At 49.2% G+C, this 26,698-nt stretch overlaps 2 protein-coding genes across 3 annotated transcripts in view; one reads left to right on the forward strand and one right to left on the reverse strand.

Annotated features, from left to right (window-relative positions):
* The window catches only part of STEAP3 (STEAP3 metalloreductase), a 45,448-nt gene extending 24,156 nt beyond the window's left edge, over window positions 1–21,292 (forward strand). Inside the window, exons 2-5 of the mRNA XM_032411955.1 lie at window positions 552–1,051; window positions 2,691–3,218; window positions 9,691–9,855; window positions 17,208–21,292. Coding sequence (XP_032267846.1) covers window positions 560–1,051; window positions 2,691–3,218; window positions 9,691–9,855; window positions 17,208–17,489 — 1,467 coding nt within the window. The 5' untranslated portion in view covers window positions 552–559 and the 3' untranslated portion in view covers window positions 17,490–21,292. The remainder of the gene's footprint in view (window positions 1–551; window positions 1,052–2,690; window positions 3,219–9,690; window positions 9,856–17,207) is intronic.
* CUNH2orf76 (chromosome unknown C2orf76 homolog) overlaps window positions 1–26,698 on the reverse strand; it is a 240,316-nt gene that overhangs the window by 114,870 nt on the left and 98,748 nt on the right. The window lies entirely within an intron of this gene.

A 26,698-nucleotide genomic window follows, 5' to 3' on the forward strand; every position in this document is an offset into this window, starting at 1 on the left:
GGCACCGCATAGCACTCATCATGGAAGTTGGTGTTTTGTTTTTTTTTAAGCATTCTTTTTTTTTTTTTAAAGATTTTATTTATTTATTTGAAAGAGAGCAATCACGAGCAGAGGGGAGGGATAGAGGGAGAAGCAGACTCCCCGCTGAGCAGGGAGCCCTACGCAAGGCTCAATCCCAGGACCTTGGGATCATGACCCGAGCCAAAGGCAGATGCTTAACCGGCTGAGCCACCCAGGTGCCCTCATCATAGAAGTTCTATATACTTCTTTCTCAGCACTCTTGCAAATTTGCACATTTATGCCAAGGAAATAATTCAGGACAGAGGGTGGAGGGCAGAGGTCCTTCCCCATCTTCCTGACTTTGTGCTGTCCTTGGGAAGGCGCTAGGTCTCGCTCAGCCCATCCCCCTATGCTGGCACCTGCTAACACCCATGGAGCTCTGTTGGGTGAATGTTTGACCACCATGTGGTTACAGTGGACAAGAAGGAGGAAGGTGGTATGAAGGACAGTCTGGGAGCTCTCCACTGATCAAGTTCCTGCTTTCCTTCCAGCCACCCAAATGTCAGGAGAGATGGACAAGCCACTGATCAGCCGCCGCCTGGTGGACAGTGATGGGAGCCTTGCCGAGACCCCCAGTGAAGGCCCCAAAGTGGGCATCCTGGGCAGCGGGGACTTTGCCCGCTCCCTGGTCACACGCCTGGTGGGCTCTGGCTTTAGCGTGGTGGTGGGGAGCCGCAACCCCAAACGCACGGCCGGGCTGTTCCCCTCAGTGGCACAAGTGACTTTCCAGGAGGAGGCAGTGGACTCCCCTGACGTCATCTTTGTGGCCATGTTCCGGGAGCACTACTCCTCACTGTGTGGCCTCAGCGACCAGCTGGCTGGCAAGATCCTCGTGGACGTGAGCAACCCCACAGAGCAGGAGCACCTCCGGCACCGCGAGTCCAATGCTGAGTACCTGGCTTCCCTCTTCCCCACCTGCACGGTGGTCAAGGCCTTCAATGTCATCTCCGCCTGGACCCTACAGTCTGGCCCGAGAGATGGGAACAGGCAGGTAGGTGCTGGGGGCATACCAGCCATCAAAACAATAAATATAAATGGCTAATTTTTGTTGCGGGCCCTCAGTGTGCCAGCCTCATCTCACATCACTGCAGAGTTCCATTTTACAGAGCAGGAAACTGAGGCTCAGAGATGTTAATGAACTTACTTATACCAGCTCCCACAGCTGGAGAGCTGGGATGTGAACCCAGTTCATATGAATCTGAAATCCATGTTCTTTCTTCTGTGGTAACTCAATTTCCAAGGGGGCAAGGAGGAAGAGGCTTTCTTTTTACTATCTGGAGTCAAGAAGAGGAGAGACTCTGCTTTGAGAATGGACTTAGAAAGAGGAAAGCAACACATTTATGTGCCAGATCCCAAGGAAACAGGCAGGTCCCAAACTTCAGTGCTTGGATTCCAAGAACTTCCAAGAACTAAGTTGGTTTCCTAGAATAGTCAATAGTGGGTTTTTTTCTGGGGGTGGAAAATGGCTCCAGGAAATGGCCAGAGCTGCATACAGTTCTTGGCAGGAGGGGCTCCTATGACGACAAGGTGGTTTTTAATGCCGAGGGGCCACCTGCATTTGCCTGGAGGAAGGATGTCAGGCTCTATGTGTGTGGGAACTTCCACCAATTGTCCAGCCCAGATGCCTCACCTGCTCAGCTCCGTGCCAGGCTGTGGAAGAACGCACAGCGGTCTTGCCTGGAAGGCCCTACGTGTGGCCTGTGCTGTAGGACTCCCATACGTGGACAGGCAAGGAATAGGGCGTGAAGGCTGGGTGGCAGGGACTAGAAGGAAACAGAGCTAGTGGCTGGCTAGGGAAGACTTCAAGGTCAGCTTTGGCCTGGTCCCACTTCCTGGTGACAGGGAGCGGGGAGGACATCCCAGTTTGCAGGGACAACCTGCAAAGGCACAGAGGTGAGAAATGATGCTCCTGGACCTCAGTTTCCTCACCTGCAAAATGGGGCCGTACCAACCTGCAGGCTTGTGGTAAGGCTGAGGGACTGCGTGTGTAAAGCCTAGCGCATAGTAGGTGCTGAGCCAGCGTCGGTGGACCAGACTAACCATAGCAGTGTGAGCAAGGCCACAGTGTTCAGAGATCCGAGGACACTGCCTGGAGCTCGTGGTGGGAAGCCATGGGCTATGAGGCTGGGACTGGCTTGTGTGTTGGCTGAGGGGCATGGGGTCCTGAGGGACACCATCGAAGGGGACACCATCAAAGGGGACTGAGGGATGGAGCTGCATCCACAGCTGCATGTTCTGGGCCATATGCAAAGCCCAATTACTGAGCAACCCCCAGAGCAGGCCACCGTTCTCAAAGCACCTACTCCAGGGGCTCCTGGGGGCCCCCCAGGCGGCATGTTGCTTGTGGTTGCTGATGGCAATGAACTGGACAAAACGCTCACTGTCGGGTGAGCCCTGGGTCCTCCCTTTGCATCATGGGTGTGCTGAACCAGGGGCTGGGTGACTATAGGGGGCCAGGGGAGTTGGGGGAAGACCCTGGTCTGGGAGTCAGAGCCACCGTCCACGCTGTGGCTCCCTGGCCTCAGCTTCTTTGGCCGCTTGGTGAGGAGTTTGGCCGAGACACCCTCTGGGGCCCTGCCCGCCCCTGTGGCCTGTGACCCCATCTGATCCGCCCTCCTTCCTCCCCACAGGTGCCCATCTGCAGTGACCACCCGGATGCCAAGCGGGCCGTCTCGGAGATGGTGCAGGCCATGGGCTTCATGCCCGTGGACATGGGGGCCCTGGTATCGGCCCGGGAGGTGGAGGCCATGCCCCTGCGCCTCCTCCCGGGCTGGAAGGTGCCCGCCCTCCTGGCCCTGGGGCTCTTCATCTTCTTCTACGTCTACAACTTCGTCCGGGACGTCCTGCAGCCCTACGTGCGGGACGGCAAGAGCAAGTTCTACAAGCTGCCGGTGTCCGTGGTCAACACGACGCTGCCGTGCGTGGCCTACGTGCTGCTGTCCCTGGTGTACCTGCCCGGCGTGCTGGCGGCCGCCCTGCAGCTGCGCCGCGGCACCAAGTACCGCCGCTTCCCCGACTGGCTGGACCACTGGCTGCAGCACCGCAAGCAGATAGGCCTGCTCAGCTTCTTCTGCGCCGCGCTGCACGCGCTCTACAGCTTCTGCCTGCCCCTGAGCCGCGTGAACCGCTACGAGGTGGTCAACCTCGCCATCAAACAGGTACGACCGGCGCGCGCAGCCCACCAGCCGCCCTCGGCCGCTTCTGGCCCCGCAGGGGCGCTGCGCCGGCCGCCGCCCGACGTGCTGAGGACCCGTGAGCCCGGCGGGGCAATGCCAGGGCTGGTGGACGCAGCCCAAGGCTGGGGGCGGGAGACGGACGCAAGACAGCTGCGAGTTTTCGAGGCTCTGCAGGAGGAGTGCTAAAGAGAAAAGCCAAGGGGAGTGTGGTGCAGCACAGTCTTGAAGCAGGTCAGGGGAGGCCTTGCGAGGCGGTGACGGGTGAGCAGAGGTGGAAGGAGGTGAGAGCGGCCAGTTTCAGCCAGCCCAGGGAGGGACAAGAACAGAGGCTCTCAGGTGGGAGCCTCCAGGAGCCCAGCGAGGGGTGGTGGGCCAGGCCTAAGTAGTTGAAGCCAGACCAGGGAAACCCTGAAGGCAGGGGAAGGGCTTTGGCCTTAGGCTCTGAGTGAAACAGGGAGCCGGTGAAGGGTTTTGAGGAGGGGAGATTCTCTGCCTGACGTTTTAGCTGGCTCACTCTCGCTGCTGCAGGGAGAACAGGAAGTAGGGGTCAAAGGCACATGCCGAGAGACCCATGGCTGGGGCGGTGGGGGTGGGGGGCTGCGCAGGAACCCAGATGAGAGGCCACAGGGGCCTGGAGTGAGGTGGGAACAGCAGAGGGCCGGAAAGCATTGAAGGCATATTTTGAAGCCCTAGTACACAGAATTTTGAAATAGGGAGTATGCGGGGTGGTCAAGGATGACTCCGGGTTTTTGGCCTGAGCATCTGGACGGAGGCAGTTGCCATCAGCTGAGGTGCGGAAGGCCACAGAAGCAAGCTGTTTTGGTGGGGTTTGGGGGGAGGCATTAATGATTCGTTCGTTTAGGAAACCTGTGTGGTGCTCTTTTGCCACAGGATTCCTGGAGAATGGAGGGCCTTACGGGCCAGGCCAGGTAGCAACCAGTTAGGCCTGGTTTACAAAGCTCACGGGGCCTGATTCTGAGTCCCAGGCAACACTGCCCCACGTGCTAATCCTACCTCCAGTCCCCAGCCAGGCACATGGGGCCTTCCCGCTGCATGCAGGACACTAGTCACCCACTAGAGTTTGGCCCAGGTGCCAGTGAGACCCTCATTCCAGCCCAGGTGGCCCCTGCAGTTCCTGTTCTTGCTTGGGAGGCAGGGATCTCCCCAGCTGTGCCCACCATGCAGCCATCCCCTCAGAAGCCCGGCCACCTCCCAGAGCGGGAAACTGAAGGCAAGGCTGGGCCGCTTCCAGAGAACCATGAGCCTCAGCCCCCATTCACTCTTGGGGTTCCTGCTCCCCTGCTGGTAGTTTCTCAAGTGCCCTCATCCTTTCCTACCCACGGACACCTGGCATCATTGTGTCTGTGGGCTTAGGCTTTCCTCAGAGAAAGGAAGAACCCCAGACTTCAGGCGGAGAAGCAAGACGCCCACTGGAAATGAGAAGAAGGGAAAAATAATAGGCACAAACCCTGAAAAAGAACGTGCTGTGTTCCAGGTGCCATCCTAAGTGCTTCACGTACTCCCCGGGAATTCATTTAACCCTCATTCCTCTAAGGCACGTGCTAGGCTACCCTGATTTTACAGATGAGCAAACGGAAGCACAGAGAGGGTAAGTCACTTGACCAAAGTCATGCAGCCAGTAAGTGGCTGAGCTGGGATTCAGATCCAGCCATTCGACTCCAGATCCATGCTCATATCCTTATTGCTTTCTATGGGGAAACTAAGTCCAAATTAACAGTTGAGTAAATGATCCCAGAACTCAGGTCATTCCCTCGTTCATTCCCTGAGCGCCGACTCTGCCAGACCCTGGGGCCCCAGAATGGAATAAGACCGTCTCGTCTCTTCCTGTAGCTGATGCTGGGGTGGGAGTGGGGGTGGCGCCGACTCCTGAAGGCCAGAGCCCTAAACTCTTGTCCTCCAGCATCACTGATTAGAACAAAGACCTTGACCTTCAGCAAGTCACAGCCCCTGTTTTGTCCTGAAGGCCCTAATACAGAGTGAGGCCTCTCCCACTGCTAATGTCTGTGATGCTCTTTGATGATATTTTCTAAAATGAGCCAGCCCGCTCAGCAGGAGGCTCTGTGTGGCTTCTCGGGGACTGGCACAATGTTTGCTGCCCAGGAGGTGGCAGATCTGGGTGGCAGGTGTTTCAGGCAGTGGGCAGTGAAGAAGGTAATGCCTCCTCCCCCCTAGAGCACAAGGCAGACCCCTGTGCCCTCCCTTCCCCCATCCACCCTCTGATTGCCATTCTCTAAATTCTCTACCCTGCCAATGCTCTGCTTGATATTGTTAACCCAGTTTTGCCACGATGCAAATACCAGAGCACAGAAGGGCGAGTGCGAGGTAATTTTCCCGGAGTTCCAAAGCCCCATAGGGCTGCAGCCCGCACATTCCCCCCCCCCGCCCCGCCCCACCGATGGAGGTTGCCAGGCAACCATCCCTCCCACAGGACAGGATCACTTGGAGACAGTGAAGGCCTGTCATGCAAAGGGGCTTTCACTTGTCCTGTAGAGTTCTGGAGGGTAGAGCCAGGGCTGAAGCCAGGGCGGAAGTGAGTGTGTCGGGGAGGAGGAGGGGTTAGAAGGATGGGGAGCGGGGAGGCTAACACAGGGCAGGGCAGCCCAGCAGTGGTGAATCGCCTGAACCTGGAGGTGTTGGAGGAGAGGCTAGATAGTCTGTGGGTCACCCCCGCCCTCGGGCCCTGAGACTGGACCGCTGAGAAGCTGTTCTGCATTCAGCCCCTAACTTCAGGCTCCTGCCTGACGTGTGACTTTTCCAGCCTGCCTTCAGGCCATCCTCACCATCCTGGCTGCCCTGCTGGGCCTTAGGGGAAAGGGAGCAGGTTAGCCCGGGCACCGGAAACTCTCCACGGTTCCCTTCAATCCCCTGAGTCTGCAGATTTGGAAACAGAGCGGCATCTCAGCTACAGAGAGAGTCTCTGAGACCGTTTATTGACAGTAGTATCACCTACAATACCTAATATTTGTACAGCGCTTTCTGGTTTGCTTGTGCGGCCCCCTAGAAATGCATTTCAAGATCAAAATCAAAGATCAAAAACAAGATCAAAGATGGGCGCCTGGGTGGTTCAGTTGTTAAGCGGCTGCCTTCGGCTCAGGTCATGGTCCCAGGGTCCTGGGATCGAGCCCCGCATCGGGCTCCCTGCTGAGCAGGGAGCCTGCTTCTCCCCCTCCTTCTGCTTCTCCCCCTGCTCATGTTCTCTCTGTCTGTCTGTATCTCTGTGTCTCGAATGAATAAATAAAAAATTCTTAAAAAAAAAAAAAAACAAGATCAAAGAAAATGTTTAACCCACACACTGTTTTCTCCTTTCCCTTGCTCCCATCCTCAGCTAGGCATTGTTAGAGAGTCTAAAATTTGCATCTTACCATGTCCCTGCTGAAAAGCAGCTCAGTGGTCCCCCACCGTCCTCAGGTAATGAGAGACCCCTCACAGGACAGCTATGCTCCCCCCCCACCACTGCTTCTGTGACACTCGGGTCCCGTGTTGTCCTCTGAGTGGCCACAGCTCGTTTCTCCCGGCCCGGACCCCCCACCCTGGGACACCTTGACCATCTGACAAACTTGTATTTCTCTTTTATTTTGTTTTTAAAGATTTTTATTTATTTACTTGAGAGAGAGAGAGCACAAGTGGGGGAAAGAGAGAAGCAGACTCCCCGCTAAGCAGGGAGCCCAGCATGGGTCTCGGTTCCAGGACCCTGGGATCATGACCTGAGCCGAAGGCAGATGCTTAACCAACTGAGCCACCCAGGTGCCCCTGTATTTCTCTTGTAAAACCCTGTCTCCATTCAGCTCCTCCTGCCTGTCTTGCCCATTCTCCATATCCACCTCTAATCTGTTGTATTTTGTCCATGCTTCTGTGATGTTTATTGTGCAGCACTTGTCTGTCTTCTGCCCCCATTCGGTTCCATGACTGGGCCTTCCACCCCTTGAGGTCCATGGCTCCTGAGAGATTCCCAGCACATGTTCATGGAGCGGCTGTTAAACTGGCCACCATGAAGCCAGTACAAGGCATCTCTTAGGAGGAGAACATGGAGGGCTTAGGGCAAGAACTAGTCTAACTTCCTAGCTGCCGTTAAAAACAGCACCAGCCATTTATTGTACCAATCACCTACTGCGTGCCAGTCATATGCGACTCATTGCACAAACATCATCTTTTTTTCCCTGTGATAACACAGCCAGAAAGAGGCCCGGGTGCGATTAGCCAGGGAAGGCACTGCCCAGGGTCTCGTGACTGCCCCCTAGTGGCAGCATCGGCATGGAGCCTGGCCTTGGGACTGAAGCCGCTGTCCCATTACCAAAGGCTGCCTCTTTTATGTCCTGTATCCCCCTTCTCTGGGTTTGCCTGGGGGTCAGCACCACCCTCTTCCCACCCTCTGACCACCCTTGGGACAAGGAGAGGGGCTCATGCCACAGCCTCACTGGTCCTCCTGCCCCTGGGTTCTTCAGGCTGTGGCCTGCAACCCACAGGGAAAGGAAATCCTACACATGAACACCACTATTCCATCTCCTGTCGGCGAGCACTATCCTTGTCATTCTCAAGGTGACCAACTGGATGAGCTGTGAATGTGGGAGAATTACCAGGGGAATGAAGAGCTGTTGAATCGACATTCCAGGTAGCCGTGGGTGACACTGGGCACTGGGGAGCCCTGAGTCCAGCACGGTGGCCCAGCCGGTTGATGAGAATCCCACAGGCTATTGAAGGCAGCCGGGCTGCAGATCCTCAATCAGGTTCCTCAGCACCCACTGCTCCACTGCCCACCTCACCCCACCGCTTCCCAGAGTCATTGCAGAGTGGAAATTATTAGAGGAAAAAAACAAGACATTTTGCAAGCAAGTGTGGTATGTGTGTGTAATCATCCAGACTCTGACTTGTGACATTAACCGCCTGATCTTACCGAAACGCAGAGAGGAATGACTAATGAAGTCTATCTGAAGAACAAACAATTTGCAATGAGATGACTTACTTAGTGACAGTTGTCAACACCTCGAAGGGGTGAGTAAGACTCGGAGCCGAGTTAGGCAGGAGACCTCGCCGCCCTCTTCAGGGCAGTGTCGGTCAGAGCCTTCCGGCATGCTTGGTACACAGGCCCAGTTATGGGATCGTAGACATCACCTCTCCCAGCCCGCAGCCGAGGCCCAGAGCCAGGGTTGCCCACAGTCACATATGACTTGTGGTCAGGATGAGAACCCGAGTCCCCAGACTCCTGGTCCTTTTGTGGCTTAAGGACACCGATGTGAGCCAGCCTGCCCTAAAATAGAACCGAGGCCATCGTGTTTCTCAATTGCAGGAAAAGCACTCGGGGGATGTCATTTTCTCAGTTTCTTTAAGCTTCGTCTTATCAGCTTTTCAACCATTTTGCTCGGCCCACCAGACTCATTTTTAATATTGTATCTGGTAACTGGGCCTGGCTTTTTTGTTTTGTTTTGTTTTGTTTTTTTCCTGCTGAAAAAGTTTCTCACAAACTTGTATGAGTCATTCTGTTTTGCAAAGCAGGGACCTGCCTGCTAAGGCAGAGTCACATTCCCTAATAGAAAATACTGTTCCTTGATCTGCTGCTAGAATGAAAGGACCAGCATTTCATGGGGTTTCTCAGAGAACACCTTGACTTCCAGGAACTCTGCTATCTGGTCTGGTTGGCAAATGACGGTTCCAATGGAAAGACCTTAATAAAAGCTTCCTCGAGTGTGTGCGCCGTATGAGGGAGTGCCGGCCGGGTTGGGAGTGGGGAGGCGGGGGGGTAGAAATCTCCGGGCCCACAGGGGCTCCCTGATTTGTGTCTACCTCTAGCTCAGTGGGGGATCCCAGAGCTCTGGGAGGGCAGGCACCCTGGCTCCCTGCAGCCCAGGGCACAGCACACAGCAGGTGCTCCACAAGTGCTCACGACTTGGTGATGGTGATAGATGTCAGTCTCTGTAGCCTGGCAACGGTTAAGCCAAAGCTGTACTCTTCAGGCGGAAATGGGGAACCGAGTGGGAAGTCGGGAGCTAGTGGCTTTGAGTCAGGAAATGTGGAGGGGTCTAGTGTCTCTGTGCGTCTTTGTGTGCCCTGAGTGGAAGGCGGTGGTCTGCATGGCTTATTGGGCTGGTTGACTGGCCCCAGGAAGATTTGAGAAAGCCAAGACCCAGACTGCCTGGGTCCCAATCCCAGCTCTGCCCTCTACTGCACTGTGCATGACCTTGGGAAAATGACTTGATCCTCGTGCCTCGTTTCCCTCATCTGTAAAATGGGGATCATAGTGCACCCTACCTCATGGGGTTGTTGAAGATTAGAGGAGCTGATGCCTGAAAAACACCTAGAATGGGACCAGGCCCATGTGGGACGTGGTGGGAGTGTTAGTCATCACAGTGTTTCTCCGGCCCTAAGCTACCCTGTCGCCCACACCCCAGCGCACCAACCTCTGCCACTGTGCTCATGGGTTTTCCTCCCCCCACATCAGGTCCTGGCCAACAAGAGTCACCTGTGGATCGAGGAGGAAGTCTGGCGGATGGAGATCTACCTCTCCCTGGGAGTGCTGGCCCTTGGCACACTGTCCCTGCTGGCTGTCACGTCACTGCCCTCCATTGCAAACTCGCTCAACTGGAGGGAGTTCAGCTTTGTTCAGGTAAAGTAGTTCTGCCTGTGCTGGTGAGCCTCAGCTCACGTGGCGTTGGCCCCGACACTCCATGAACCAGCTTGACTTTCATAATCCGTGCGACACGACCGCTCCATCAGATGCTGGCGCCTTCCCGAGCCTTGAGGGCTCCCCCCAAGTCTCCTGATAAAGGGGCTGCAGGACAAGCTCATCATCTGGGGAAGCCAGATGTAGACATGTGAAAAAATTACACAACAGAACAGTGAACCTTGGACTAAACATTCTCCGTTCCTACAGTTCTTGAGCTTCCCAAACAAAATTGCATGATTTTGTGCAGTCATTGCGTATCTCACTGGTCTAGCTGGCAGTTAGTGAGCCAGTGAGTGAGCCTCGCCGACCACTCAGCAACCTCCTCTCACCCGGCTCTCTGGTCCCCTTTAGCCCCTTGATTCATACAGGGCCAAAGAGGAGGTGAGCATTAGGATCACCGGTTTATAGGGGTTAAAACACAGCATGTCCCGAAGGACACCATTCCTATGAGACATCAGAGAAAAGGAGATCTGTAGTCAAATAAATTTGAGAAAAGATTTGCCTTCCCTAAGACATTCACAATGCACTTTGGCACATCAAAGATTCTAGTAACATCTACAACAAACCAACCCTGTTAACCAGACTTATTTGAGCATGAACACCCTCCCTCCCCCCACTTTTTGGGGTTTAGTTTTTTGTCTTGTTTCTGGTTTTCAGAGTATGGCAACTGCACTCCACCAAACACCGCTTAGGAAATGCTGCCAATAGCACAGGGCCTTTATGCAGGTATTCACTCGGCAAGTGTTTATTGAGCACTTACTGCATGCCAGGCATTGTGTTAGGCCTCCGATAGGAGAGGGAACAAGACAGGCACAGCCACGTTTCAGTTACAAGGCCGACTGAGACAGGGACAGTTTTTACACTGCTTTGGCATTCCCCACTGTTCTCTGTACAAAGTACGCGGTCAGCCCCCAAGTGTTGGCGGATTAACTCATCCCCTCCGTGGATAGGTGCTGACTAATACTGGATTCTGCCATTGATCTTGGATCGGGGCAGAGAACAGCGCTCATATCCACCCCCAGGATCAACAAAAATCTGTCACATCTCTTCTCTGTGTGGTGAGGACACAGTGCGGGATTCACAGAGGGACACTGACCGTGCAATGCTCTTATGTAATCCAAATTAATTGTCCCCGACTGGGGACGCTAACATACCTAGAACAAAACACAGTTGTGGTTGTTTTGGGTTTGTTTGTTTTTTTGAAGTCTGTCTGTTTCTGAATCTCACTGGCTCTGCTCATCTCGGAAGGTCTCCGGAGGAATGCTCAGGGCTGACACGTGCCAGCAGCAGAGGGGGAAAACAGAATTTTATTTATCTGCTGCTAATCCCCATGTGTCGCACACCCAAATCTCGGATTTTCCTGTTCCTGCCTGGAGTATCCTGCGGTGCCTGGTTTATCCACAATTAAAACAGACTGCAGGTCGCTCCCCTCACCGAAAAGTTGCTCCGTTAAGCAGCTGTAGATTACAAGCCCGGTTCTGGCTGCCGGAGAAAGCCAGAGGATTTGATTTTGTTAGGGAAAGCGGACTGGAACCTCAGGAGCCGTGCGACTTTACATGCTGAAGAGTTGAAATGTAAATATGGAAGTCCCTCAGCCACTGCAAGAACAGTGGGGGGTTGCAAGGCTGGGAGATGGGTAAGAAAGGCAGGGTTTTACTTGGGGAAGTCAAACGCCCATAGTCTGTCCACGAGAACAAATGCTCTGTCTCCCGAGAGTGCTAATATAGGGAGGAGGAAGTCAGCGCCCAGAGCCTGGGGTCCAGCTCTGCGTCCCCCTGTCCCAGCTCTAGAATCTTGGGCAGGTGACGAACCCCACCCGAACCTCGCCTTACCTGTAAGATGGAGTTAATGCCTGCAGAAGTGTCATGAGCCCCCGTGAGAAAAACGACATGTGGAAGAAAGTAGAAAGTATTTTGCTATTATTCTTAGGGTATGTGGCCACATTTCCATTACCCCTGACTAAGCTACCAACCACCCATTTCTGAGTTCACGAGAGGCCAAGAGACTCCCACCCTGGGTGTCAGAATGGTCCAAGGCTGGGTTTGCAAACCGCGGTCAGTACTCACTGGTGGGTCGTGAAATGAATTCGGTGGATCACAACCAGCTTTTTTTTTTTTTAATGTTGATTTTCTTTTCTTTTCTTTTCTTTTTGTTTTTTGTTAAAGATTTTATTTATTTATTTGACAGAGACAGCGAGAGAGGGAACACAAGCAGGGGGAGTGGGAGAGCGAGAAGCAGGCTTCCCCCTGAGCAGGGAGCCCAATGCGGGGCTCGATCCCAGGAGCCTGGGATCATGACCTGAGCCGAAGGCAGATGCTTAACAACTGAGCCACCCAGGAGCCCCACAACCAGCTTTTTAAAAATGAAATAGGACAAAATGTTACAAAAATATCAGAGGGCCTTGCATGTTCTAAGGATAGATTTTTTTTCAATATTATATTGATTCAATAGTTATATTTACATATGTGGTGTACCTGGTTGTGTCCGGGACAGTAATGAAAAGTGTGGTTCTTACTGCAAGCCACCATCTCCAATTTTGAAGTCACAGAGCTCTTTTGGAGAATTACAGATACCCAGAACCACCCCTGACCTACGGACTCAGATGTCCAAGCAGTCTGTTTTCGTGAGCTCCTTGGGTGACAGGTGCACGTGTGTGGTAACCATTGGGGTGGCGGACCCAGGTTGTGGAGCCAGCAGATTCTGGGTTTCAGTCCCAAGCCCGCCGGTGTCCGGACCCCGTCTCCTCCCGCTGCCGCGCACGACCACCGGGGGTCACCAGGGCTGAGCAGCTGGCTGTGGAGAGCCTTGCCTCTCCATGGACTTGGCCTGACTCCTGGCTCTATGATGATTTATGGAGCTAAAAGTCATCAAAACAGTGCGTTGACTCTACAGTGGTGACTTGTGTTTATGTTTATCCTTTTGTTCCTGAGGCTGTTTTCAAAGGTTTAAATTTGAGGTTTTGTGGTTATGGCTTTATGGCTCTGGTTTGGTCTTGGTGTGCTCACTGCTCGAAGTTAGCCAGCTAAACATTGTTAGGTTGCAGAATTGCCAGGTCAGGGCCGCTCACCTGCACAGGGACATTAGGGTTCTCCTCTAGCAGCTCAGTTCTGCCCCAGGGTTAGAGGGACTTCCTGTGACCTCGCCCACTCTAGCCACCTGCCTGAAATAATGACAGAGGCCAGCTCTGACCCCAGCTCCGTGAATGATTGTCCACAGCCCCTCTACGCCACAGTAAAGACCAAGAGCAGGAGCCACCGACAACCTGGCTGTTCCTTTTTTGCTAACAAGCTTACACACAATATAAACGGCCTTAGCTTGGGGAGTGCGGGCGGGGGGGTTGTTGCAGTGGGGGGGCGGTGTGGGCTGACTGTTGTTTCAGATTGTTGCCAAGGAGAGAGAGGGTGAGGAAAACAAACTCACTGGAACCATCCAGGTATCCCATTGGGATTGCAAAGTCCAAAGGCCCTTTGTTACTGGCTGATCTTTGGCTGTCAGCCCTCTCTCTAAACCATTAGCCTGAGGCTGGGGCTTCCTGCCATCTGTTACCATGGAATTTTGGATAGCAAAAGGATGGGGATGCAGGAATGGGAGCAGCATCTCAGTGCCCTCTCAGTGCACGTCCACATTGTCTAGCACAATCCGTCACTCCAAATTAGGGGCTGGGGATGGCGGCCCACGTGGGTCAAACACTGGAGCTCCAGGACATGTCACTAAGGGAAATGCTGAGGCCTCCCCGGGGGGCCACCAGGGCTAGGTCCCTTGGCCTGGGTGGGTTCTCATTGCTTCAGCATCTGGGGAAGCCCCACGAGGCTTCAGTGGATCTTTGTGGAAGGCACACATAGGATCAGGTCCATGCTAATCAAATAGCCTGGGCAAAGGGACACACAGAGGCCTCTCATCCTGATGCTGGAAAGGCTTGGGTGATGAGAGTCCCCTAAATTAGTTGTTCTTAGTCCTTACTGCACATTAGCATCATCACTGAATTTCTAAAAGCTAATGATGCCTGAGCCCCACCCTAAACCAATCTCATGTGCATTTCCGGGCCGGGCTTGGGCATTCATATTTTTCCCAAGCTCCCCATTGTTTTACCATGGAGCCGGATGTGAAAACCACAGTCTCAGACTCAGGGGTAAAAGGCATTTCCCAGCCATCTGAGCAAAGCCCAGTAAATCCACGTGAGTAAGGGGAGCCACGGTTTGGGGCCAGGCAGCTGGCTGGGAATGTCAGGGCAGTTGTCCAGCTTGTTCAAGATTTATTTCTGATGGTCAGTGCTAGGGACCTTTCCTTCCCCCTCAATTTTTTTTATTGTAGTAAAATAACGTAACACAAAATTTACTCTCTTAACCATTAAGTGAACAGTTCAGTGATATTAAGTACATCCCCACTGGGGGCAACCATCCCCACCATCCATCTCCAGAGCTCTTTTCCGTCTTGCAACACTGACACTCTGTCCCCATGAATCACTAACTCCCCACGGTCCCCTTCCCCAGCCCCTGGCGACCGCCATTCCACTCTGTCTCTATGACTTTACCACCTCATATAAGACAATCCTACAGTATTTGTCTTTTTCATGCCCAGCTGACTTCACGGAGCATCATGTCCTCAAGGTCCATTCATGTCACACCAGGTGTCAGAACTGCCTTCCTCTTTAAGGCTGAATAATATTCCACTGTTTAGAAATATCCCGTTTTGCTTGTCCATTCTTCTGCTGGTGGGCACCTGGGCTGCCTCCATGTTTTGGCAACTGCGAATATGGGGTGTCCACATATCTCTTCAGGACCCTGCTTTCCATTCCTTTGGGGTATAGGTCAGAAGTGGGAGCACTGGAGTGTGTGGTAATTGTATTTTTAATTTATTCAGGGAACCGCCCCCCCACCTTCCACAGCAGCTGCCCCTACCCACAGTGCTCAAGGCTTCCAATTTCTCCACATCCTCTCAACACTTGTTTTCTGGGTTTTTGACTGTAGCCATCCTCATGGGTGTGAGGCGACAATTCATTGTGGTTTAGACCTGCATTTCCCTGATGATGAGTGATGTTGAGCATCTCTTCATGTGCTTATTGGCCATTTCGTAGCTCTTGTTTGGAGAAATTTCTATTCAAGTACTTTGCCTATTTTTGAATTGAGGTGTTTGGTTTTCTGTCGTTGAGTTTGGGAGTTCTCTATATAGTCTGGATATTAATCCCAAATAGTTCCTCAGTGCTGGAGACCTTCTTAACCCCAGTCTTCAATATCGATAGATCAGAACTTTTAGACAAAGTGGGTGTGGTTCAGAAGTTTCGAGGAGATTTGGAATTCTTGATAGATACATCTAGAAGTGACGAGGAGCTGGTTGTGACTCACAGTCAGGGAGCCTTCCATTTTGGGGGATGACCATTTTAATATGACATACCTGTGGGTAGAAGCACAGAGCCACCCCATGGCTCTTCCCGACAGGCTGTGCAGAGCCAGGAAATTGTGAAAGATGGGATAAAAACATCTTCAAAGTTATTAAAAGCCAAGAAAACACAGAGATGGCTAGGAAGACTAGAAACTGGGGATCTTTTGGCAACTAGTATTTTTTAGGGGTCAAAAATGCTGTACTTGGGAACCTATCTATGAACATATAGTGTAGAGCCATTAGAAAATGTTTTGTTTTTTTCATAAAAGTATTGCAAGCAATTCTCCCGAACAATGTTCTTCCGCGTACTGAGGTTGACCATCCTGGCATAAGCAAGGCATCCCCCACAATAGAGAGGAGCGAGAATGAGGCATGGTAGCAGAATCAGACCCACTTAGAACCGTGCCTGAGGGGAGTGCAAGCAAGACAGTGTCTCTCAACCAAGCCCCCTGGATCAATGCTGACAAGTGGGGCTGGAAGGAAATCCAGGAGGCCCAATTGTAGCTTCTCTGTGGAAAGCTCCAAGCCAACCTATAAAGAGTACCCCGAGGTACCGTCATAATGCCACATTTCAATTAAGCCCTTCCAGTGTCGCCTTGGAGAAAATGCATATGTGTTCATGGCTTGATGAGTCACTGCTATTTTCATTCCTTATGTAATAACACAGGGCTCTCCTGCCCCAGTATCTCTCAGTGGTTCCTTGGTGCTTACGGAATGCAGTCAGAACCACCCAGTGCTTCTCCTCTGTGCCTTCCGCAAAGCCCTGCCCCTTGCTGCCCCAAGCTCTCCATCATCCCTGGCTCCTCTGGCGGCTGCAGAATGCCCATCCAGATAGCGCTTCCCCCACATCTCCAACTTTAGCTTTGGGGACCACTTACTTGTCACTGAGGCTCAGTTAGCGGCTTGCCCAGAGTCACAGTGTTGTTCCAGTAGACTCTGGAATGCCTCATTTGTCGTCCACAAGAAACTGCCCAAGATTCCAAGGCTAGAGCTACAGATCAGCACTTCCCAGCCATTTCCATGCCCCGGCTCCCATGGAAAATCAGGATTGTATAGCCCTTGGGGTGATGAAGAGCTGCTCTTGGCTGGAGGTGGCGCACAGAAGCCCACCTGTGGCTCAAGGGCTGGGACGCTCACCTTCCCTGCAGGATGGCCTAAACTGCTTCCGTTTGGGTTTGTGACTGTCCCGGTCTCCATGCAGTACCGACTCCCTTCTAGGCAAGAGAGGAACCTGGCGGGGTTTCCATCTGAGGTGTTGATGAGTCAGGGTGTGGGTGGGAGGGGAGGGACCAGCCCCTACCAAGAGCATCTACATGATGCTCGAAAGCCGAGGGCTTCACAGATGGTGTCAGGTCACCCGGCCTACAGGCCTCGGAGCCGCCCTCACTACTGATGCCAAATCCACACGCCAAGTACGTTTGTTACTTTGTGTCCATGTTTAAATCAACTTCAAACCAATTCACTTTTTTATCTGGCCTCATCTTAGGCCAAATATTATTGGTGAAATTATGGCTTGGATATGCTGTCAGACACCTGTTACTCTACTATACATTAAACTATGCACAAAACTAGTAAAATGTTTTTAAACGTCGTTGAACTTCGTTCCATCTAAAGTCCTCTAGCAGCCACCAGAGGTACGAATAACACAGTTTGAGGAAAAGCAGCATCATTTACCAGATCCTCATGATTTAGTCGATCCTTACACACCTACAGGGTAGAGGCATTATTCTCACTTTTCTGTTGGGGAAACTGAGGCTCAGAGCATTTGGACAGGGCTGGGATTGGAACCCAGAGTCTCGACTACCAGAGCAGTCCTCCTTTCTCCCCCTCGGCCAGGCAGGCAGAAGAGCCCTTGGTGGAATCACCCCGTGTCACCACCCTGGCCCTAACTCCATCCTTCCTTTCTCCTGCAGTCGACCCTGGGCTTTGTGGCCCTGGTGCTGAGCACCCTGCACACACTCACCTATGGCTGGACCCGTGCCTTCGAAGACAGCCATTACAAGTTCTACCTGCCTCCCACGTTCACGCTCACACTGCTCGTGCCCTGTGTTGTGATCCTGGCCAAAGGCCTGTTCCTGCTCCCCTGCTTCAGCCGCAGGCTCTCCAGAATCCGGAGGGGCTGGGAGAAGGATGGTGGCGTCAAGTTTACTCTGCCAATGGACCACACCCTGGCCCAGAAGACGAGCCACGTGTGAGGTGCCTGCCTCTGATCCCAGAAACCAGACACGGGCAGGACAGTGCCCTGGGCCTGTCAGGGCTGCTTTTCTGCGGTCCGGTGAAATTGTGCACCAAGTGGTGGTTCGAGGTCTGAATTCCTGGGACCCACATGTATGCGGTAATATTCAGAATGGCACACGCACGGGTGTGACATATATGTTCATATAGATTTCATATATATAACGGGATTTGCATTTATACTTACTTAGCTAAAAAGTTGAGTCCCTGAGATTTCAACTTGTAGATTTAAAAGCCAGTGCCAGACGTTAGGAGAACAGCACCTCACCCTATTGGGATCTCTGCAGGGACGGACACACACTCTTTGCACAGAAAAGGCAGTGAGAGGCTTGTACCTTGGTGGATTCGATCCATTTGTGTCCCCACTCCCTTTTTGCTGCTTTCCCGAGGCTTTTGCAGAGCCGGGGCTCTAAGGGGGCAGATAAGAGCGCGGCCTGGAGCCGGATTCAGTGCACCGGGCTAAAGAGTCTCCAGCAAGCAAGCAGAGCAGGGGGAGGCCTCCTCCCTCATTCACCTTCAGCAGCAGCAGGAGGTCAGGCGGGAGCCAGGGCCCCTGGGGGGTGAGCCTGCTGTCTGTACCCTGGGAGCCAATTGTCGAGGGGTCCTTTGCCAGGTCAAGGGGGCAGGGGATCGGGGCCCAAGCTGATCTCCCCAGTCCTCCCTGAGCTGGGGAGATTTTTTTTTCCCCTGAAAGTCCGAAGTCACCACAGCGGCGGCACATTGATCTCTTATGGGAGTGTGAAGTCACCTCCGTGCAGGAGCTACTAATGAACCATCTTGAGAACAAGTGTAATTTCTTTCCCTCCTTTAAGTTGGTGATGACCGTTCTTTAAACCACTGTGCCTTCTCACCTTTCAGATCATTAGTGTGGATATCTCTTAGGAAGACCTAGAGCAGGCCCTCTAAAAGTCAGCTCGAGGGGGAGGGGAAAACAAGGCAGACAGCGCTCAGCATCCCAGCTAAGGCTTTCCGGGGCCCCACGCAGCGCATGGAAGGACTGATTGTCTCCACTGAATCCGTCCCGTGGAAAAACACTGGGGACCTCATCAGTATGTCCTCCGCTGCTGCTGCCGGGCAGAGAACCTGCCAGAAAACCACACTGGCTCCAAGTTCCCCACTGCTCCAGGGAAACAGGGAGAACGTGGGCAACGGGACACCCCAAGAATCACCAACCCCAGGCGGTCACGCTTCAGAATCATTGGGGAGGGTCTTTTCTACCAAAGCTACAAACTTGAAATGCTGCAACCCCAAAGCACAAGAGGCTGGACCACAGCCAGGGTCATAGGACACGTGTCCTCAAATCCCATGCTCGTTCCTATTGAAACCACTTTTATGTCCCCTGTGGAGAAAAAGCTGTTTTGGGCTGAGCCCCCGCACCCTAGAACCAGGATGATCTGTCACCTCCACATAAAAAGCACCTGTGAACACAAAGGGGATGAAGTCCCAATGGAAGACGCAAGTGAGGCAAACGCTGGACTCTGCTCTGAATGGGGAGCGCTGGTCATGCTTATGTCTCAGGTCTTCCCGGCCAGGGGGGATCTTAGGAACAGAGAGTTGAGCCAGCAAAGGCTGACAAGACCGCTGCGAGAAGAGGAGGCCCCTGCCTCCCCCAGGGAGGCCTCATGAGCTCATGTCTGTAGAGCACATTAGGGTCCTTTAGTGAAAAGGGGAAGAAAAAAAAAAAAGCCAAGTGCAAGAATATCTCATTAGGCCAGTGACTGATGGAGGGAAGGCGGTGCAGGCGAAGCTGTCTGCTTCCTGCTGATGTTTTCCATCTGCTGCTTGAAGGCTGAGCAGCAGAAGCTTGTCTTCCAAATGGGCCCTGATGGAGCGGCCGCTGTGTTCCTCAGAGAGGCTTGCTGGAAAGGAGGCAGGCGAAGCACAGATTCCAGCATTCAATTCATAAAATGAGGGCCCGTCCATTTCCTGCTGATTGGAAGCGGGGAGAACAGGGGCACCTGGGATCCACTAGGGATCTCCAACCCCAGTCAGTATTGGCTGCCTTCCTTCTCCAGCCCTCCCTGGGCCCAGGGAATTTCCTTATACCAAAGATGCTGACTTCCAGCAACATCCAGTATGCTCCCTCCCCTTCCCCGCCCACCTCCTGCTGCAGGTGCTCCTAGGGGAGGGAACTGGTTCCAAGGTGGGTGGCAGGAGGGAACAGGTGCAGCAGAGGACCTGGCCGCCTACCAGCTGGACAATCAACTCATGAAAGGCAGGGTGTGCTGTGTGCTTGGGCTTGATCTGGTGTCTGTTGCTCTTCCCTACCTCACCAGGCAGCTGGCAACAGCATCCCCATGAGAGCAAGTCACTCCCTTTCAGCCTGGTAAACTCTATGTGCCTCTGGGTACAAAAGTGCCTGAACCAATGTGCTCCAGAAGTCCTAAATGCCATGGTCTGAGGTTGACGTTTAAAATCAATGCCACTGAAACAGTCTGTGTATTTTGTGTTTACCTTGTAGAGCTTGTCTAAGAAGCAGCAAAAATAAACACCTAACCTTCTGTGAATTTCAGGCTTTTATTTCTGTCCTGCCGATCACTGCCCACTCATTCATTCATTGGCTCCATGAGCCTTCTGATTGGCGTTTGCTCTGAGTCAGGCAGTATGCAAGGGGGGGCACAGAATGACCTGGGCTAGAGCTCACCCCTGAGGAAGGACAGGCATGCAGATCTACAGCAACAGGCAAGGAAGGACAGACGAGATCCAGGCGACAACGTGGTGGGGGGCAGGGGGATCGGTTGTGTGTGCGAAAGGAGCACCCTAACCAAAGCCAGTGGAGTCAGGGGAAGGCTTCCCGGAGGAAGCAGTGTCTGTGCTGTGGTCGGAAGGCTGCAGCTTTGAATGTAGGTTAAGAGCAGTGGTGCTTTTCAAACTAGAGTGTGCACAGGAGTCACACAGGGATCTTGTTCAAACACAGGCTCTGAGCCACTGATCTGGGATGAGGCTGAGCCTGTGCATTTCTAATAAACTCCCAGGTGACATGGATGGTGTTGATCCTCAGACACTCTAAGTAACAAGGGCTTAGATGGCTTCCTTTGTCCCTGCTGTGCTGCATCGCTGCCGCGTTAACCCTCCCCAGGACGTTGGTTCCCTGGCAGCCCTGGAGAGGTAGGCCCATGCACACTGTAGATGCAGCTGCAGCCCCTGTTCTCTGAAAGGCAGAACGCCGACCTATTATGCAGTCAAGCTTTTCTACTAAAGCAGAACTGTCTTACTGTATAGGGGGAAAAAGAAAAAAGAAACCCACGTGCATAAAGCAATCTAGTGGCTAAAAACCATTTCTTGGGAACAATAACCAAAAGATGGCCTTGAGCCCACGAGAAGAGTCTTCCAAAGAAAGAACCATGGTCAGAAAACAACTTCACTACAAATCATTTTCAACAGCAAAAAACATCTCACGCTTGGAGTTTTGTTTTTCTACTCTGTGTCCTCCCACACATGATGCTGAGAGTTAAGCTTTAAAAGAAGTGATGAAAGAATGTCCATTATTAAGGTGGTTCACACAAGAACTAAGGAGCAACCAAAATAACTCCTAGGAGTTTAAGAGAAGATTTGTCACTCAGCTCTTTGACAAGCTGATTCTTTTCCAAAAGCAGTGACGTGGGCCCTTGGCTTCTACTGGGTCACTGCCCTGCTCTCTTTACAAAGAGGAAGCTGGCAGAAACTCTCAGTCCCACCAAACCAGCACCAACTCTTTCTAACAGATAATTTGAAAACCCTTTTTACTCACCTAAAATGAAATTTAGAAATAGAATCTACCTATGCATACACTTTTTAAATCAATATAATAAGGTCTTGGGGCACCTGGGTGGCTCAGTCGTTAAGCGTCTGCCTTCGGCTCAGGTCATGATCCCAGGGTCCTGGGATCGAGCCCCGCATCGGGCTCCCTGCTCCGCGGGAAGCCTGCTTCTCCCTCTCCCCTCCCCCTGCTTGTGTTCCCTCTCTCATTCTGTCTCTCTCTGTCAAATAAATAAATAAAATCTTTAAAATATATATATATATATATATATATATAATAAGGTCTTAATTGAAACATGAAGTAGAAATAAAGTAATTTACACTAATATATACTATAGTAATAATGAATAGTGATTATTATGAGTAATAATCTTACAGTAATTGGTTTTAAGAGAAATACAATGAACGTAACATTATCGACCTCCTTTATAACTGACATTTTAAAATAAGGGTTAAAGAAGTGTATGAGTGTGTATGCGTGTACACATGTGCACTGAGTGTTTGAAACACGGTTGAATGCTATGGAGCAGTCAAAGAGGGTGAAGACCAATAAATGTCCACTGGATTTGGAAATACAGAAACTTTACAGTGAGAATGTCAATGGGTCAATGGAATGTGTTGGAGGACTGGGGATGAATGAGAAGTGAGGAAATGGAGAGCAGTGGACAACTCATCCGAGATTTGGCTATGAAGTGGGAGAGAGAGAGAGGATCGGAAACTGGGGAGAAATGGGGTAGAAGAAGGAGAGCTGGGGATTTTTCCCCATGGTTTTAACCTGAACATGTTTTAGGTATTCCTGGAAAAGAACAAGATGAACAGGAGTAGTTGAAGGTGAGTGAGAAAGAGAGAGAGAGAAAGATAATGGGAATCAAAGTCCCAGAAGATATGTAAAGAGATGAGGTCCAGAACACAGGGAGGAGCGGCCTGTCTTTTAATATTAGGAAAGGGGTGCCTGGGTGGCTCAGTCGGTTGAGCGTCCGACTCTTGATTTTGGCTCAGGTTGTGATCTCAGGGTTGTGGGATGGAGCCCCACATCCGGCTTTGCGCTGGGCATGGAGGCTGCTTGGGATTCTCTCTCTCCCTCTCCCTCTACCCTCCCTCCCTCTCTAAAAAATAATTTAATTAATTAAATTAGGAGAAAAGGATAGGTGCCAATGGGTGGAGGATTTACTTTGGTGACGTAAGGTGTAGAAGTTCTTTTCTGATGATGTCTGTATCCTTTGTAGAAAAGTCAGTGGCATTTGCTAAGCATAACCGTGAGGGAAGAAGATTTGACACTGACGGTTGAAGAGGGAGGAAAAGGTTAAAAATAATTGTTGGAGAAAGTGAAAAGGGAGCTGTCCAGGGAACCTTGATACAATTAGCCAAGACGAAACAAAACAAACAACTTGTTTATAACATTTTTTGTCTAAGGTGAAATGTACTAATTTTGTTTAGTGTGCAAAGTGGAGTTTTTGCTCAGGTAAATTCTATTTTCCCCCACCAATTTCTGTAATAATCCCAGGTACTTTAACTTATTCAGTTTGACCTCTAATAGTTACTCAAAATGCTTTGGATTCATTTTGTTTTCTCTGTTGAGAAATGGGCGGTCACAAATGGAACTTTTGATACACTTAGCAAACAAAAGCCTCCATGCCAATCCTCCCATAAAGTGAATAATCAACCCCTTGTTTACTGAGTGTTGATTTCATCTACCAGATGAGAAACCTAGCTTATTTCTATAATTTCTATCATATGCAGAGCCTACTCATAAAAATCTAATTTATCCAACAGTTAAAACTGTTCCCTAACTAGAGAATTCATTAAGGCTTTCACTTCCTGAGGAGTCTTCCTCCTACAAACCAACTGGTTCTTGGACAAAAGACATACTTTTTAACGACCGCTAAACTCTCAGGAGGTAAGAGAAATCACCAAGGCAGAAAAGAAATGGGAGTATGCATGCACATACAAATAAACCAGACAGTGCTATCCTTCGCTCCTGGCAGAGGCAAATTTAAGTCCTTCCTGCCTCAATTCAGACCAACCAAGTGGGAGCTCAGTATCTAAGATCAACAAGCCACAGGTGAGAATCAGCAGAAACACAACTCCCAAAGACTTCAAAGAATAGAATTATCAAATAGAAAATAATGATATATTAAAGGATTAAAAAATAGAGTCACAAAAATAAGTAAGAAATAAGGCACAATGAAAGGACCAGGTATGATGAAAAATAGAAAATTCAGAAATGAAAGATTGTTGGAAACAAACCTAATCTGATGGATTTAACAGCTGACTGGAGAAAATTAGTGAATTCTAAAATGGAGCTGAAGAAGTTGCCCAGAATGCAAAAAAAAAAAAAAAGAGAGAGAGAGAGAGAGAGAGAGAAATGGACAGAAAATATAAAAGAGAGGTTAAAAGAGCTAGAGCTTAAAATGAAAAAGTCTAACATACAAATAAGTGGCACTCCAGAAAGAAAAAATGGTAGAGAGGCAAATTTTAAAGAGATAAAGGCTGAGGATTTTCCAAAAGTAATAGAAGACTAGACTCTTGAAAAGCAGAAAGTACAATGTATACCTCTGAGCAGGAAAGCAAATGTGAAAAATGAAACCACACCTAGACACACTAGGAAGCTCAAAAAGCAGCTGGAGAAAAATGACAGATTATTTACAATTGTGAAATTATAACAAACTTAACAAATCAATGGAAATCAGAAAATAGTGATCTAATATCTCAAAAGTACAGAGAGGAAATAATTGTCAACTTCTTTTAGAATTGTAGATCTAGCAAAACTGATCTTTAAGAAAGAAGGCAAGGGGCGCCTGGGTGGCTCAGTCGTTAGGTGTCTGCCTTTGGCTTGGGTCATGATCCCAGTGTCCTGGGATTGGGCCCCGCATTGGGCTCCCTGCTCTGTGGGAAGCCTGCTTCTCCCTCTCCCACTCCCCCTGCTTATGTTCCCTCTCTCGCCGTGTCTCTCTCTGTCAAATAAATAAATAAAATCTTAAAAAAAAAAAAAAAAAGAAAGAAGGCAAAATAAGGACATTTCAGATATGCAAAAATTGGAGAGTTTACCAATAGTTTTTATCTAAAGAACTTCTAAAAAGTATACTTCAGATAGAAGGAAAATGATCCCATGGGGGGCCAAAAAACAAGGAATGGTAAACAAAGAAATAGTGACCATGAAGATAAATCTAAACAAGCCATGTCTATATAAAATAACATTCATGTCTATTTAATGTGAGGTTTTTTTTTAAAGGGGACACTGAAGGACTGGACAACAATGACATGTAAGGTGACTGAGTAAATGATTGAGTTAAAATCTTCTGAGACTCTTGTATTTGTTCGGGGGTGGGAGAAATTATGGACTAATTTAGATTTTGTTAAGTAAGCCTGGAAAAATGCCAAGGGTAACCACTAAAAACCTAAAAATATAACATCCCAATCCTGAGGAAAGGAAAAAACGAAATAAGAAAACAAACAAGCAAAAATTCAATTCTTAAAAAGCAAGAAAAGAGGAAAAATAGCATAGAAAAAGCAGGAGACATCAAAAACAAAAAGTAGATGTTAGAAACAAATCCACATATATCAATAATCACAATATATACAAATGGATTAAACTCTTGAGTTAAAAGACAGAGATTACCAGATTGGATTTTTCAATATAGTTATATACTATTTATAAGTGGCATACCTAAAAACTAAAGATAAGCAATAGTAAAAAAAAATGTGTTAGGCAAAAACAAACCAAATGAAAGTTGAGGTGGCTAGATTATTATACAAAGTATACTTTATGACAAAGGACAATATTAGAGATAGAGTCACTATATAATGATAAAGATTTAAATATTTTAGAATTGTCTGCATTTAATAATGCAGCTTCAAAATACATGAAGCAAAAAAAAAAGAAATGTAGACAAATTCATCGTTATACTGGGAAATTGCAACAAACAAAAAATTGTGTGTGTGTGTTTATAACATAAGAAGCTTGGTATCATAAAGAATAAGGAAATTATGTTCTTCTCAAGAAAACAAATAGAAAATATATTAGACCTGGGCAAATGTCAAAAAATTTCAAGGAACAAATGTCATACAGATATACTTTCTAAACTTGGTGCAAAGAAGTTAAAAATCAAGAATACAAGGCTGCATTTTAAATGCCCATATATCTTGAAATTTAAAATACAGATTTCCAAAGAAGTCATAAATCAAAAAGGAAATTAAAGTGAAATTTTTTTCAAAAATTTAAAATGGAATGGTAATTAAATATCTCATCAAAAATTTGAGGATACAGCAAAAATATTACTTAGAAGGAAATCAATAGTCTCAATTATGCACTAAGAATTAATACACTAAGAATCAACCCAGAGAAAGTAAAAAGAAAGGCACACTAAATGTAAGAGCAGAAATTGATGAAATAGAAAGGTCAGTATAAAGGACTGACAAAGTCAAAAGCTGGTTTTATGGTAAGATGAATCAAATAGATCAATCTTTGATAAGGCCAGTCATGGGGAAAAGAGAAAAGACTGAGGAAATCTTAGGTATAAAAAGACAAAACTACAGATGAAACAAATTTAAGAGATAGTAAGAGAATACTACACATGAATTTATGTGATTAAATTGGACAACTTAGAATGGACAAAAATATAACTTACCAAAACTGATTCAGAAAAAGAAAGTCTGAATATTCCTCAGTCATTAAAGAAATTCTATCAGTAGTTTAAAATTTTCCCACCCCCAAAAAAAATTCCCACAAAAAACCCAAGGCCCAGATGGTTTGGCAGCAAAATTTTACTAAACTTTTAAAGAACAAATCATTCCATCTTACATAAACTCTTCCAAAAATTATAAAAAGATAAACTATTCTCCAACTTATTCTAGGAGGCAATGAGTGATAATAAAAATAGACGAGAACTATATGAGAAAGGAAAATTATAAGCCAATCTCACTCATGAACATAAATGCAAAAATCTCAAATAAAGATATCAGCAAATTTAATCTTGTGATATACAAAAAGATTGAATACCATGACTAAGTTTGACATATTCCAGGAATACAAGTGTAATTTAATATAAGAAACTCTAGAAATATTCACTACATTAAAATTTTTTTTTGAAGATTGATTTATTTATTTTAGAGAGAGAGCAAGTACGAGCAGGAGGAGGAAAGGAAGAGAGAATCTCAAGCAGACTCTGCGCTGAGCGCAGATCCTGACCCAGGGTTCAGTCTCACGACTCTGAGATCATGATCTGAGCTGAAACCAAGAGTTGGATGCTTAACCCACTGTGCGTCCCAGGCAGCCCCCAAATTTTTATCATCTCAATTACAGAAAAAGACATGATAAAATTCAATACCTCTTCATGATTTAATTTTAAAAAATCTCATAGCAAAATAGGAATAGAAGAGAACTTCCTTAACCTGATAATCTATTAAAAATTACAGAAGGGGCACCTGGGTG

The sequence above is a fragment of the Phoca vitulina genome, unplaced genomic scaffold, assembly GCF_004348235.1.
Source record: "Phoca vitulina isolate PV1807 unplaced genomic scaffold, GSC_HSeal_1.0 scaffold1, whole genome shotgun sequence".
NCBI lineage: Eukaryota > Metazoa > Chordata > Mammalia > Carnivora > Phocidae > Phoca > Phoca vitulina.